Source organism: Malurus melanocephalus, unplaced genomic scaffold (genome assembly GCF_030028575.1).
Source record: "Malurus melanocephalus ecotype Western Australia unplaced genomic scaffold, MMel_1.1 scaffold_36, whole genome shotgun sequence".
Classification (NCBI taxonomy): domain Eukaryota; kingdom Metazoa; phylum Chordata; class Aves; order Passeriformes; family Maluridae; genus Malurus; species Malurus melanocephalus.
Genome location: NW_026623268.1, coordinates 2,510,232 through 2,526,376, shown reverse-complemented (window position 1 = coordinate 2,526,376; position 16,145 = coordinate 2,510,232). Strand labels below are relative to the sequence as shown.

At 38.9% G+C, this 16,145-nt stretch overlaps 1 protein-coding gene across 1 annotated transcript in view; it reads left to right on the top strand.

Annotated features, from left to right (window-relative positions):
* The window catches only part of NME7 (NME/NM23 family member 7), an 87,768-nt gene that overhangs the window by 48,244 nt on the left and 23,379 nt on the right, over nucleotides 1-16,145 (top strand). The window contains exons 8-10 of the mRNA XM_057364193.1: nucleotides 422-486; nucleotides 1,301-1,369; nucleotides 4,924-5,025. Coding sequence (XP_057220176.1) covers nucleotides 422-486; nucleotides 1,301-1,369; nucleotides 4,924-5,025 — 236 coding nt within the window. The remainder of the gene's footprint in view (nucleotides 1-421; nucleotides 487-1,300; nucleotides 1,370-4,923; nucleotides 5,026-16,145) is intronic.

Here is a 16,145-nt window from a genome sequence, read left to right as displayed (position 1 = left end):
ACACTTTCACAGTGTGCACTCTGGTGAACACTGTAAAAGAAAGGACAGCTGGTGCTCTGAATCGATGGCTGATGAAGCATCAGTATTGCCAATGGGTCTTCATTAAAAATAAAAATCTTGGTCTTGCAGCAACTGGGTGTTTTGCAGTTAATCTGAGAAAAGCAAAGGCTTCACTAATTATCTTTTTTGGTAGAAATGCTTTGTGATGCTTGCATGGAATTTAGTTGCTTGGAACCATCAACTTATAACTTCATATAGAACGTAGAGTGTGTGAACTCAGCTTTGCTCTCTGCTTCCTTTCACAGCATTACACAAACACTGTTTTTTTCAGTTTGAGAATAAGAAGTATATTGGCATAACACCTTTCTGCTGTAAATTTGGCTTTTTGAAATTGAATACTGTGTTTTCCATGTTTCTTCAGGGCTTGCTGGAAAGATTGTAAAAGCCATCCTCAAGGAAGGATTTGAGATCTCAGCTTTGCAGATGGTAGGTTTCCTTTTGTGTGTTTTTATGATAAACAGAAGTTGGAATAGTGCTGTATGCACATCACAGTGGTGCAGAGGTGTCTTCCTGCAATATAAAATCCTTGTGCAGACTGTAGCAATGTTTTGGGTTCAGCATTGTCCTTGTGATATTTGTGTTTTAGTATTTGATTGTTTGATTTGATTGATTCAGTATTTGATTGATCTTGGCTCAGTGACCTTGAGCCAAGACACTTCACTTCTCTGTATTTGAGTTTCCCTATAGTTCAGAGGGGAGATAATTATACCTGCCTCTTCTGGAGCAATTTGAGGTAGCTTAACAAAATGTACTAGCTAACATTAATGAAGCTATTGTTAATATCCTTCCTTAATTTTTAAAAATATATATGTAGTATGAGTTGTGGGGAATGCTTTTGAAGATACTTAAGGGATTTTGACACCCTGAGCACCCTCAGCAGTTAAAGGAATTTGGCACAGAGATTGTTCCCCAGAGTCCTGCCCTTCAATTTTGGTGAAAGTCTCAAGATMTGAAATTCCTCTATCACTCAAATCCCTGTCACAAATGAAGAATAGCCCTTTTTTTAGTGGGATCAGCCAACACTACATTGTCTACTTTTATTTGATGTGGGAAAAGATATTGTGTGCTATGTTGCCTGCAGCATCACTAMGTTGCTGACAAGCTTCATATTGCAGTAGTAAAGCCATTCCCTTTTCCTAGTAAATCATGGAGGATTCTGAATATTTGCTGGTTGAGAAGGGATGTCTATATATTTGTATTGTTGTTTAATAAAGATTGGCTAACATTTTGTTTTTTTTAGTTCAACCTGGAGCGTACAAGTGTGGAAGAATTTTATGAGATTTACAAAGGTGTTGTCCCTGAATATCTGGTAAGCATATGTTTAACAAAACTCTGTTTAAAAATAAAATATGCTCAAGTGATCACATTAGCACATATTTTATTGCTTGGGATTGTGATAYGGTTTCTTTTGTGAACCGGGTATTGAACAGTTCTAGTTTGTTCTCAAATAAATTAATTCATCATGAAAATTGTATTATGTATGTCATAATAGAGGAGAGCCTTTCATTAAAAATTGTTCAGCCAAGGAATTTGTAAAACACAATAGAGTCATATCCCCAGCTTGCCCCAGAAATGTTATTTTATTGATACTGAACTATGAGAATGTATCGCATCTGCATCTTTGATTGGATATTGCAATAGTGGCTTGGACCATTATTTTATTTACAATGAGGCTGCGTATTTGAGGCTTTCCTAATGATATTTTGAACTATTCTTTGGTTTATTGATAGTATAATAATTTGTGTTGTAATAACATGGCAGTGAAGCTTGCAGTACTCTTTTGCAGTACCACAGGACTCTAAAGGTTCTGAAAATACTTCCATAGTGATGAGTTTAGCTTCATGCTATTACAATGTGAATTATCCTTACTTTTTACATATTTACTTATGTTACTCTGAAAATGAAATTTTAATTTTTTTTTTTTTGCTTTATGGTTGTTTGGTCTAACTTCAACAGKGTTTGTAGTTTTGTCTTTAAATGGGTTAGGAGTACTGTTAGTTCACTCTCRGATTGGGGAATATTCATAAGGTCTTCTCTGAGCATGATTTTTGACAAGTACCAAGGGAGATTGGACAGGCATTCTGGTAGGTATATGGCAGAATTGAAATATGGAAGTATCTGACCAGTATTTCAGGGCCTGAAGAGTCCTGTAGTACTGCAAAAGTCTCTGCTTTGAAAAAATTGGAAATTCTCYACAATTTTCTGCAGCTCTTTTGTACAATTTCTAACCCTCTAACAAGTGCAAATTTTAGTTGGAGGATTACTCAGGAATGAAGGTGACATTTAAACAAGGTAAATCAATAAATAAAAAATGTTTTAGGTGATRTCAAGGAAAGTGAGAATCTAGGGCTCTGTCCTGTGACCTATCCTTGCTGGATTGGCTCAGTTGAAAATAAATCAAATTAATATCTTGACACACTCAGGATGTCTGAGAAACAGGAAAACGTGGAAAAGCAAACCACGATGGTAAAGGGTTCTGGAGAAGGCACACACGGGAAGGAACAGCAACAAATACTGTCAGTGMAGTCCAGATAGGAAAAAGCATGTTACAAAATAGAATATTGAAGAAAGAAGATGACCTTGTATATCTATGTGACTCAGAACCATCTGTTTTSATCTAAATTTTATTTATCATTCCAAAATAACTCAGMACAGAAGATACTGGCATCCAGAARTCTCTTAAAAAAACTGTACTTCCATTTTTTCTAGTTATTCCTTGTCAGTCAGATAAAGGTTTGACACTATATATAGAGTACTTTGTGAAAAGAGAAAGCTGTACAATTGTCCAAAATTTTAGCTTTGTTGGTATCTCCTATATGGGATTTTACATACTGTTGATTAGTTTTTGTGCTGTTTTGCTTGCTATTTCCTACTCTATCCCGATTAGAAAATGGGGAAAAATAAGTGAGATTATTTTAGGTCAGCTTAGTTAATCAAAAATCCTCTRTCTCGATCCACTTCAGGAATGGTTTTGATTGACCACAAACTGTGCTATTTGACAAATAAACTATTTGCTAAAGAAAATGTGATGTAGCTGTAACTGTGAGCCTCACCAGAGAAACTGCTGTTTAAACTGAGCTCTGGACTTGACTGTGTAAGCAGAAACACAAACACCTCCCTCTGTGCTGTACCTGGTGTCCAGATCTCARCTTTGTGCTGTATCAAAGGAGTCAGGAGTAACTTTGGTCATGTTGTTCTCTGCTATTGGTGGTAGTGCTGAGACAGAAACAGTAAAAGAGGGAGGAACAAGAATAACCACTGTTTGTGTGAGTTACAGAGAGCTGATTCAACTAAAATTAAAAGCCCGCTCTTTCTCTGCTTTGCCCTTAACAATTGTTTAGATGACAGAATGTAAGGAAATGGTGCAGAGTAGTGACTTTGTGGCAATTTACTGTCTCTTAACAGAATGAAATATGTGGCTCTTTGATCTGTTTGAACAGAGGATCTGTTGGTGGTAACAGTTTTTGGAATTAAAATATTTATTCATGTTGTAGAGCATGAAGCTAGTGTGCCCTCTTCTCATGTCCTTGAGGAATACCTCTACCTAGATTTCCTAGGATCTGGTTGATGATAGAGGTACTGGRTAAAATTCAGACTGAGGAGATTAGGCACATGTTCTCAGCATGGAATCCAGTATGAGGATAGCAACTTTTTGGAACAGTGCTGATTGAGTCATTGTGTATTTATTTTCTGTCACAATTCATAGAAGGAAGAGAAGGATTTAGTTCTTCTTTTCCTTTGGCTCTTTCATCCACTCTGTACGCTGTTTTCCTTTGCCATAGCTCATCTTTGACCTGCCCATAGCTGGTGGGCAGGATTGCAGAACCTTGCTAGTCCTTGCCTGTCCTCCCTTACTTTTTGTGTATGTTTTGTCTTTTCCTCTTTCCTCATTGGTTTTGATTCCTTTGATAGCCCTGATTTGCTTAAAACTTGTCTGCCAAGATTTCTAGACAAGTATGCAATTATTAGGGCATTTATTTAAAAAAGGAAGTCAGACTAGAGCATCAAAACAGATTCTTTCGGCTTGTGAAACCTATACCTCTAATTAACATACTCCAAATTGGCACTAATGCCCAGAGTTAATTTAAGCTTATGAAAACTAAAACCCATCTTCATCACCTACACGGAGCTCATGATGTCTCTTTACTCTCCTGGAGACTCCAGGGAAACAGATGATTTCAGTGTAACTGAGATTCTGGTATCGGTACATGATGAGAACATCACCAGACCAAGGAYCCTTTCCCTAACAGGTTGTGCCACTGGCACAGGTTCTGTTGGCCTGTGTGTTTCAGTTTCTCTAGTAATCTGTGAGGAAAAGACAATGAGAACTCAAAGCCCAGGAGACACTTTAGTGACTTAAAGCCGTTGAACAAGTGTATATTTAGAAACAGATAAAGGCTGTGTACTGTGTGTCTGGTTGGGAACACTGCAAAGTACATTGCTGCCTGTGGAACTGGCTGAACATAGCGTGATTCTTCAGGCTTAAAACCCAGCAAAGTGCATTCCAGTGATTCAGTCTAGTTTGGCAAGTTATGAGATACTGCCATGAAATCTAGGTCCAGATCAATAAGGATGTACTTACAAAAGAATTTAAAGTATTGTGGGTGCTGTTATGTGCTATTCAGTATCCTGTGGAAGCTGCATATCCAATTTTTCTCAATTTCCTTCTAAACCAAGTAGCAATATAAAAATTTTATTTTATGTATACTAATAGTATCTTTGTTTCATGTCCTTGCTTTCCTAAATGCACCAATATTTCTTAATTGTTCCTGTCCAGTAAGTTTGGGCATTGTTTTGGGGAGAAATACAACCCTTGCTAAAGCCTGAAGTTCAGGTTTTTTTTCTGTCTCTTTTCTCTTCCAGGAGATGGTTTCAGAGTTGTGTTCAGGCCCTTGCATAGCAATGGAGATTATACARACCGACCCTGCAAAAGTGTTCAGAGACTTCTGTGGTCCTTCTGACCCTGTAAGTACTTTCTTGGGTGATAAATAAAGCTTAACAAATTGATGCTAAGTGAATTAAAAAGTCAAAGTGTGGTATGACTGCCACTGCATTCATTAGAAACATGTCAGCATTACCTTATTAAAKAGGTCAAATGCTAGCCTTGAGGGACCGATTTGCAAACCCTTTAGCAATCCTTCTGATCTTTCCTAAACCAGATGATAAAATACTGTGATGACATTTATGTAAAAGGAAAGCTATCTAGGCAAAAATCTYTTAAAGATTCACAAATACTCTAATGCAAGGCTTGGAACCCTGGAATGAACARTTAGTGCTTGTGGATGCCAGTGTAATCAAATGTTAATTTGCTGCAGTCTGGGGCATTCTCTGAGGATGAAACTGAAAGGAGAATTGGTTCCTTTAATTTTCAGAAGGAAGCAAACAAAAAAAGGGTGTCAAAGTTCTCATACCTGTTGCTTCTAGCTTTTGTTTTTCATTTCTTGAGGCGGGTAATTAGGTGTGATACTGTGTTGACAGAAGGTGTAAGTGCTGTCTCAAAAAGTTTGCGGATTTTTATTAAACAGTGAAGGCTGCTATCAACACAAGAACAATGAAATGAAGTATTGAGATGCAGTCAATGAAGTCAGGGTTTCTATGTTTTTCTGGTTACAATTTAATGTTTTAGTTGCAGGTTGAGGGAATTTACCAGTGTTCATGGAAAAGAATCACACAGGTGAATGTTTGAAGGGGAGAACAAGTTATTCAGGATATGTTTTTCTACAGATCCAGAGCTTCCATTATGGAAAACACAAGTTAAAGGCATTATCCAAACCTTTTTTGCCTCTCCTATTTGATAACATTCAAATGTTTCTCTGCTGGGTTAGCATCTTGTAAACAGAGCATAAGCCATTTATCTGACTTAGTTTTAACTGTAGGATGATATATCAGTAGTAATGTACACAATACAGTGATTTCAGTTTTCTTTAAAATTTAATGTTTTAAGGTTTTTGGCCTTTAAAACTTTCAAAGATGCAGTCGTTTTATTTGGGCCTATTATATCCTTTTCTTTTATCTSCTTGTTTAATGCCCTATGCATTAAAATCAAACTATGCTTGCAAAAATCACAGTGGCTTTTGGTTATGAAAGACTGTAAGGGGTATTTCACTGATTTTCCTTTCTATTCACATGAACAACTGTCATAGCCATAAAATGTGTGTATGCAGCTATTGATGAACTGAGTGATGTATGAACTGATAACTTCTCAGGGTAAAAGAAGAAAACCACAAAGGAGGGAAGTAATTTCCTGTCTCCMAGATCTTCTGCTCCTCAGTGACCTACTGATGCTGTTTGTGTTTCCCTGATAATGGTTAACTTTCTGACTTGTGAAGTGAAAATGAGTACCAGTCTGCTTCTAGTGGAAGCAGAGGCTGTAAGTTTTGGACGCTGACGTCAGAGCTGTTCCACTAACAGTGTGTTTGGAAGACAGGCAACTGTGTTATATTTCTACCCACTGTTTTCTGTAAAAATTGCAAATTCATTGATTTTCCAAAAACATAAATTCTATGTAAATTTACTACAGCTGCGCTCAAGACCAGTGATTACCTGAAATTAGTAACTCTTCAGATAGTGTTTGTAGCTTGTCCTTGAGGATAGAAGGGCTAAGGTATCTCAGCTTTTGTCACTCCCAGCTGGGATTGTCGAAGAAGCTCACAACTGCACTTTGTGGTTACAACACTTGTCTCAAATTGAAATAGCAGAAACTATAACAGCAGTTTCATTTCCCAAAGAGATTATATACAGAGGATACTGTAAAGTTAATTTGGACTTGATATTCTTGTGGTTAAGGTGCATCTAGGCATCATGCAAATAGTGCATTATCACTGAGAGATCTGGATTTCTTTATAACCTGTCTGGTTTTATGTGCTAGATCCTGATGTGTGTGTAGTCTGTTTATAAACACAGGAAAAGACCAAGTTCACTACAAAAATGGACCTGTTTGGGTCACTTTGGCTCCTGTTAAAGAGCAGCTTGTTTACCATTGATATCACTGTCATTGCTTTCAAGGCAAAGTGCTGTTTGAAGTGAGTAAAGGTGTTGGAATTTGATTTACATAATAAATCTTTCCCAATCACCTGTGCTGTTAATTATATCTTAMATACATAACAAATGTAATAATTACWTTGTGGCAAGTTAGRTRTCTAAACTGGGTGTGAATGTTAACAGCCCTTTGAGTCTGTTCTTGGTTTTGCAGGGGCTTTGTTTAGGGCTGAAGAAAGAATTRGGATTCTTCTACTTTGAAGATTATACTTTAATAAGACCAATTTATACCAAGTGTATAATGCTAAAAATGAAATAGAACTTTGGGCTATTTTCTGTAAGCAAGTAATATTTTGTTAGGACTGCAGGTCAGTAGAGCTCTCTGACAAAAATATTCTTCATTATAAACCAGCTTATAAATACTTTATTAAAACCACATCTATGGTAGTAGGGAAGACAACTAAACAAAAACCTGGTTTAAGCCCCTTTGTAGTAGTGTATGAAGAGCCCTGTTGGATCTGGAAAGCAGGCAGTGGGATAAAGATAMTTCTCTGTAAGGTGCTGTGCTGGACATTCTCACTCCCAAAATTACTGTTGTCTGACTGAAGGGCTCAGTGTGGCAGATTTCTGGCTTGTGGAACACTTATCCCCAGTAGAGAGTACAGGCTATAGGATACATGCCTTTCTGCAGAACTTGCTGCTTYTTGCATCCTTCTTGTACACTGGCACTTTTCTTTGAGTGTCTGGCTGGCTTAGTGCACTCTTGGTGAGCTGTCAGCCTCTTTACCACACTTTGCTTCAGCTCCTGGTATGAAGCTCTTTCTTTTTTGTGTCATTTCTGCTCTYACCTGAGGCCTTTCTGCAGTCCAGTTATGATGTTTGTTCTTGCCTTCCAGTTGCAGTCTCTAGCCAGGTTCCAGACTATGTGTATGCCTTGCTCTTGGTGTCCCTCTGTGCCTCTTTCTCTCTGTCCTGTCTTTCCTGTGGCTAATATGTGAACCCCAGAAGTGAAAGGTTCTCTCCACATCCACTGTAATAAACAGCAGTTTGCTCTTTACTTATTTTTTCAGCAMGCCTATAAAAGGCCATCAGTCATACTGACGCCCATCCTGAAAATGTTTCTTKGTAATGTTCACAAGGGTTGATTAAAAAAGGTCTCTGAATGTCACACAAGACTGAAGCTTTTTGAGAGGGGATGCTACAGGCTCTGCTATGCAAACAGAGCTCTGAGGTTAGAGATACTGACATCCTGTGAGCAGCTGAGGACTTTTATTTAAATTACTAATAACAACGGGGTTTCTGAARTGACTTCAAGTTCCACTGATTTTTATGATGTGTCTGAATCATTTAAGCCCTTTTTAAAAATACTCTATCAAATCTTGCTATGCATGTTATTAAATTACATGTTTTTTGCTGGGTGCTTTTTCACTTTGTTTCTCCTAGTGCAGTTCTGATATTGAAAGAAAAAGATTACCCCTATGGCGAAGAAGTAGATGCTCTAGAAAGCTAGGTAGAGAACTTAAAAAGTTAATTAAATCTGATTCTTGCAAAACACAAGTTTTTTTTTACCTTTCAGTATTCACTATCACTTAGAAATAAAAAACTATTAATTGCAGCCAAAGTCCAACAGAAATGAAGCTGTGTTTCTTCTTCATTGTAAGGAAATTAAAATGCTTGGAGGAGTAGGGATAAATGCAGCGCAGTGTGCTTTGTCAAGGAAGCTGTTCTGTTTCAGTTCAGTAAGAAAGAAATAAAAAAAAAACCAACCTATTCTGCATTGATTTGACTTTCTTTAACATGGAACAGGATGCAAAGTCTATAATGGAAAATTGTGGAAAAAGGAGATGGTGGCCAGGGAATCACTGCTTGAGTTYCCTGGCTTTGAGATTTCATTTCACTAATGTTTGTATTTTTGGCTTCTGAAGSACTTAGAGACTTTTTGTTATTACTTAGATCTGGAGCTACAGCTTTAGTTTTCACATCTTTGTGCAGCTTCCATGTTGAAATAGCTGCTGGTAACATTTTGTCATGGATTTGTCAAGATGATTACTTACTATTCATGAAACACTTAAAAATGCTGTAGAAATTAAGTATATTACTTCAATTCTTTTCTTTTGAGCTTTGTTCATATACAAATGAAAAAGTTGGTTATAATACCAGGAGTCTACATCAGCTACGTGTTCCTGGCTGATTGCATAACTTTTGGTATTCCTGAGAGCTTTTACTTGAATTGGCAGTACACTAAACGTGACTCAGGTACCTTCTGTTGTGAGATACTATTAAAGTGATGGGATGTGCTGCAGTATTTCTGCATCCAGTGAGCAGAAAACAGATTTTCATACACTTGCTTTGAATCCTTACCTGCATTCTTTTWACACTGGGGATTTGCACTTTTAAGTGTAACAGTGGACCAACAGTCTTTTGTACTTTTGTATGAAAGAGCTGAAAGGGAGATTAGATGGTTTAAAACAAAGCAGTGAACTGAAAGAGCTGGAGTCTGCTTTAGCTCCATTCCTGACCTCACTGTGTGACCTTGGACAAAAAGTTCAATATCTTTCTGCCTCAGTTAATCACATCAGTTAAACAGGAATAGCAGTATGCTGCAAAGAGCATTGTTGCTGGAAAAGTTTTGGGTTTATAGACCTCTTGTGAATCTCTAGCACTGAACAATATGTATATGTGAGGCCTAAAATGTTCATATTCATTCCTGTTCTGCATTAGCAGCACGAATTTTCATATTGCATCGTTTAARGAATAGTTCAGTGGAAGATCTAAAGGAATATGAAGGCTATTTTTGAGCTTCCAAGTACTCATCTTCTGGTAATAACTTCATAGCTGTTTCAGTGTGAATTCTTCCTATAGCCTAGTGAGCCTTGGTAAGAGTGTTGACAATGAAGCACATCATATCTTTCAAAAGAAATAAGGTGTTTTTTTTTTTAATCTAATTCTTTAATGAAGAAGATTTTAATATAATTGATTATCTGCTCAGATAGTCTGAGTCAGGTAATAAAAATAAAAACTTTCATTCAGATGCAGACTGTTATCAGCTAGAGTAGCAAACGGACCGATCAATACCAGTTACAATATCCTGCTGTCTAAGCCAGCAATGGGAAAGACATGATTGAATTGCTTAGATGTTATTTAGGGTCAATCATCTGACTCTGCCCTTTCAGTTTTTAATTTCCACATTAGCCTCTGCAGATCTAATGAAAAAGTGTTCCAGACAGAGCTAAGGCCTCTTAGTTGGGAGACAGGGTAATTATTGACTGAGRAGGTGTCTGTGGAGGTGGATTCTTTCCTCTAATGCAGCCTCCTTTTTCTGAGCTGATGATGCTGATTCATAAAGCCCAAAATCTCTGTAGGTTCAGGACTTCTCGTGCCTTCTTCCATTGCACATGTCTGTGCACAGGCAGGGGATCTGGAAGAATGGAAGTGCTTAGGTAGCTGTGCTCTAATGACCCATAGCTGCAATATGACTGCAGCTGCGAGTTGTCACCACTGTTTTAGACTGTCAGTATGTTGGTGTATGATTTGAAATTTATCTCCAAAAATATTACAGCTTTTTGTCAGAGACAAGCCTRTGTCTGTGTGAATGCTAAACACCACACCCGTGGCAGTGAGTTGGTTTCCCTGGTTTAAAACGGACAGAATCTGTACTGGCTGCACCCAGAACAAAACTCATAATTATCTGTTCTTCCTCTCAAAGCTCTGTGTTGCCCTGAAGCAGCTGACAGTCAAGAATCCAATAATTAATTTTTACAGGCATGAACTCAGTGTTCGTAGTAAGTTCTCCTGATGTTTCTTTTGCTTCTAAATATGTACTACAGAAGTCTGTGAGCCCTTGACACCCACCSTACCCCTGCTGCCCTGTTTGATCACGTGTGTGTGTGTCTGTGTGTGCTTTCTAGAGGCATGGATACATGATCTGCTCACAGTTTAGAGGTGACCAACTTAGAGCTCTGCTTCTTGCAGACCCTTCTCCAAACCCCTCTTTGCGGGTGATGTGCAGTCCTTTGATATGAAGAGGGACTTCAGCCTCAGGACAATTTGTGCAGAGATTAGAACAAAAATCAGAGCAGTAGTAGTGGAAGATTCTTTTGCTTGCAAGTGGCTTGCTTTGGATGTGGCTTGTTATTGCCACAAGGTTGCTGTCATATGATGGCTGTTCAGTGTCATGTGGAGCTGGAGCTTGTAGGCTCGCTTTGATTCTTGATGGCTAGGTGCTTATGTGTTGAAAATTGCTGTTATTAGTGGTGGCTGACAGTCTCCATCAGGAAACGAAATATTGACAGTGCCCTCAAGACTTAACTCTGCTTTAAATCCAGTGTGATTGAGGCATGTTGGCAAGGTTACAGTTTGAAAAAAAACACTTTTATATGCCACTCCTTGTGTGTGGCTCCAGAGCTACTGAACTTGAATGTGTTATCAATGCAACTGTTGCTGCCTGGTTACATCCAGGATGTGAGGTCACTAGACTTGAGTTCAGCGGTCCCAAATCAGAGTGATTTGATACAACAGTTAATAAAAGTTACTTCATTGTCTGTTACCATGCCCARTGCCACCCCAGAGGCACTGGAGAGTCTGCTGCTTTCACCCTCTGAAGTGGAGGTGCTGGTGACCTCTGGGAGAGGACTGAGAGCATATTTGCATTTCTTTTCCAGCTGCTGCAATGCCTTTTTTTTGGTTAGTTGCTACCAAGACCCCTCTAGCTATGTAGCAGTGGTTTTTTTTGTCATTTCCTCTGCTGCCTGACACGATGATATTTTAGTATTCCCTGATGACAAGACACCCTTTTAACTRCAATTTCTGGACATTTGCAGGAAGTTAACATTTTGTGAAAGATACTGTATGTCCTCCTGGAAAGCAGCATCAACTTCAGAAGCTTCAGGGTTCCCATCTGCATTGCTGTCTTACCCTTATGCCAATCTGTCTCTTCCTTTGAAATGTTTCTTTCAGGGTACCTCTTGCCTGGTTCCAGGCTGGAATAACTTGCCCTATTTTAGCAATAGAAGTAAAACTTAACATGAGCCCAGAGACAGAAGAAAAGCAGGGATGTGCCACAAATMATTTCAGCACTGGTTACTGATCTGGTTTCCCTGCAAAATGTCACAGGACTAGTCATTTTGGTACAGGTTTAAGCTGTATGTACAATCCTTACATTTAAGAAAACTCAATTTCTTTGGTCAAGGCCTTGGTACTGTTCAGCTCTACAGACTAATCTGAAATCACAAAGACTAATTGTGTCTGTAGGCAGGTGGGAAAGAAGACTGAAAGACTGGCTTAGAAATCATAAAGGCTTCCTTTGCAGTGAGACTGAACGCATCCCAAAGTAGTAGGTATGTGTTATTAAAAAAGTGGTTATTTTAAGCAGCTGTGATGAACACAAGATTCTTATAAATGGTGTGAGTTACATAAATTTGTCTATTCAGCCTTGAGGAGGTGGGGTTTTTCTGACTGTGCAGAGTTTTGGTAATAACTGTCCATCTGCAGGTCTTGTTCTGCAAAATGAATGCTTCCACATCCTGTTTGCATTGCATCTTCCTGGTTATGTTCTCTCCAAGCTTTGAATAAATGCCATGCTTCAGGGTGGTGTTACAGATTTAGTATCTCATACTGATGGCTCATATTTTGTTTTAAAAGTGACCACACAAAATTTTAGAAGTGCTTGCCTAGCTTCTTTTGGCATTTGCTTGRTTTGTTTTTAAATAATACCAAGTTAGTACAGTTCCAAATATGATATCTTTATTGTATCTCTACTTACGTATCTGAGATGGATTAAAGGGAAAAATTTTGTTTCTCACTACTGTAGAAAAAGAGGAAGGCTTTTAACATAGCAGGGGATTGTGTGATACCAGCCCAGTATAGACAAGTATACACTGTAATTATACACTGCTAGGCTGATCAAAGGCAGTCTGCAGGGTTCTCTCCAGGGCTTCTTTCTCACTGCTRCACTGGATTGCAATGTGATTTACCTGACCTATGGGAGGGGTTTAATCCTGTTTAAAAATAAGAGTATACCCCCTCATGAAAACAGTCTTTTTCAGCAATACAAATAGCTGTTCATCAGAATTTTTAGGCTGTTGTCCTCCTGCTATCAAAGGATGTCTGCCTTCCTTGGTGATTCTCTTTCTTTTATTTTTTTTTTAGTATTTTTTTTTCTCCCTCCTTTTTCCTTTGGACTGTTCTATTCAAGGTTTTGCTGTAACAGCTGAGGTTTCTGAGAGCAGATTAAATAGTATCTTCAATCCATAAAGGCACTAGGTAAGAACCTTTTCGAGAATATGATGGTTCTGGGTTAATTTCAGTGTACATGGTTGTTTTCTTTGCTTCCCTTTTGTTCTGTTTGGTTACAGCAGACAGCAAATCACTCTTTTACCTTGGACAGCAATGTTTTTGAACATATCGAATACCAGAAAAGGAACATTCTGTAAAAAAACAAACAAACAAAARAACYACCACCAACTTATAGCCTCAGTCCTTCCTTAGGAAAAGGGAGCAGTGTTTCCAAAAGATATGGCAAAWTCTGAGGTCACTCTGTCTAGGAAAGCAAATTATACTGTTACTGCACTAAACAACTATTTTCTCATTCTTTAGTTTCTTAGCATTCTGGTCACAGTGACCTTGTGTATTTGTAGAATCTTTGATTTGAATAGATTAAGAGTATTTGCTTACATGCCTGACTCGGGTTTTTGTCAACTGTAGATAGCCTTGTCCTTCACATGAATTTGTCCCAGCCTCTGGTTGGAACGTATTGGTTGTGTAGTATTGTTGCAAATATCTCAAGTTATGAAGTAGTACGAATGATATTTCATTTGAAAAATACTAAGGAAGTCATAAAAGTAGAATTTTTAAGACAATCAAGGTAGATTGTACATGGTAGAACAGGCTGCAAGGGTGTTTTCTAGAGCTCTGTAGGTGGCAGTTGGCAAATGTCAACACACGAAGCTGCTTGATGAAACTGTGCAACAGAGGAAGTTATAACCATATAAAAAAAAGGGTGGTAAAACACTTACTTTTYCTCATAACTACCATGATATTGTGATCTTGAGTATCCTGAAGTTGGCTGTAACTGTCCCAGAAGGTTTCATGATTTTCAGATTATGAATGCACGACTTATTTTTCTTTCTTTTTTTATCCTAGAGGACTTCTTTTTCAGGCTCTGCTTGGTCAATACATTGATGGTAGAACTAGGAATAGCCAAACAGAAAAAGAGCTGCAGATCACAGTGTATCTTAGGTACTCTTGATGATAAATTGTTATATAAGAGAAATTGGAATTATGGAGAAGATTATTCTGGGACGTRTTGAAAAACACCTGAAAGACAATGCAGTCATGAGTCACAGCCARCATGGCTTCTTGAGAGGAAAGTCCTGCTTATCAAACCTGATTTCCTTTTATAACAAGGTGACCCACCCAGCTGATCAAGGGAAGCCAGTTAATGTTATCTTTGTGTATTTCATAAAGCTTTTGAYATGGAAAGGGACCTTGGGGTCCTGATCAAGGGAAGGTTGAATCTGAGTCAGCAGTGCCCTGGCAGCCAGGAGGGAAAGTCCTGTCCTGGGGGGCATCAGGCACAGTCAGGTAAGGGAGGGGATTGTCCTGCTCTGCTCTGCCCTGGAACAGCCTCACCTCCAGTGCTGGGGACACTTTGGGGTGCCACAATACAGGATGGAGAAGGGCCTTGAGGAGGCTGTGTGAGGAGGGGCTGAGGTCACTTGATCTGTTCAGCCTGGAGGAGACTGAGGAGAAACCTCACTGCAGTTACAATTCCTCGTGAGGGGCAGGTACTGATCTCCTCTCTGTGGTGACAGTGCCAGGACCCGAAGGAATGGCCTGGAGTTGAGTCAGGGGAGGTTTAGATGGGATTTTAGAAAAAGGTTCTTCCCCCAGAGGGTCCCAGGGCACTGGAACAGGATACCCAGGGAAGTGGTCACAGCACCAAAGCTGACAGAGCACAAGAGGCATCTGGACAATGGTCTTAGACACGTGGTGTGACTCTGGGAGTGTCCTGTGCTGGGTCAGGAGTTGGATCAACAATCCTTGTGGGTCACTTCCAAGACAGCTATCRACTGTGATTCTGTGATTCTGTATCTGCAGTTATTTTCTGCTTGAAGCACATTAATGAAGGCTTCAAAGTGGATGAAAACAGATACTGTGGCCTAAGCCTTCCCTAACAGCCTTCCCTAACAAAAAGTAGTCTGGTTTTGCATTTATGATGATGATGGGTATTGTTGTTATTATTGTTATTATTCTTACTCCTCTCATTGGCTGCTGACAGCCATAGTATAGTTTTGAGAACAACTGCAGCAATAGTTTTCATTCTGTATCATTGGTCCCATTGCCTGGGGATACTGTTAACTAAACAAAAGTATTTTAGAAGCTGGATGTAAAATGATTAATWCACTTTCTGAGAACTTGCTGAAAAAATTGGGGTGCTACTTGCTGGTCTGTTTGATTCAGGCTGRCATTTTCTATTCTGCTGCAGGGCCACCTGAGCTGAATTTTTATCAGATTTTTTCACTTGCAGTATGATAAACCTCATCTGATGTSCAGATGGGACTWCCCTTGAATACTCCTAATAAGAAGYTTTTCCTTTCTCTGCCTCTATTKACTTSCTGCATCAAGGGACTAGAACATGGTCAGGGTGGAAGATGGGTGAGCAGCAGTTCTTCATGTTCCCGTGGCAGCTCTCAAGTTCACATAGGTGGCCTGGTACTGTCTGAGTTCTGCASACTGTGGCTTTTCATCAGAGTGCTACCCAAGAATTAAAGCAGCMTTAYATCMAGCAGAGAGAATACTTGAGGAACTRATCTGGGAKTTTAAAGATCTGAGCTAAAAGTTAGACATTGAACTTGTGATTCTTATGAAATATGTATTTCTTTTGTGCCCCTGGAAAATTAGTCTCTCACTGTCTTGGTTTCCCACTCCAGAAAATGGGGCCCATTCTGCTATTTTCTATTCTTTGTGTCTCTTCATGTAAGTTTTCCAGGCCAAGAACCATCTGTTAGTATGTATAGGCACACTGGCCAATACAGCTAGTCCTGAACAGAGCAGGGTCTTTTAAAAAGCAGTTGTAACACAAATGATGAGTGATTCCTTCCATCAGA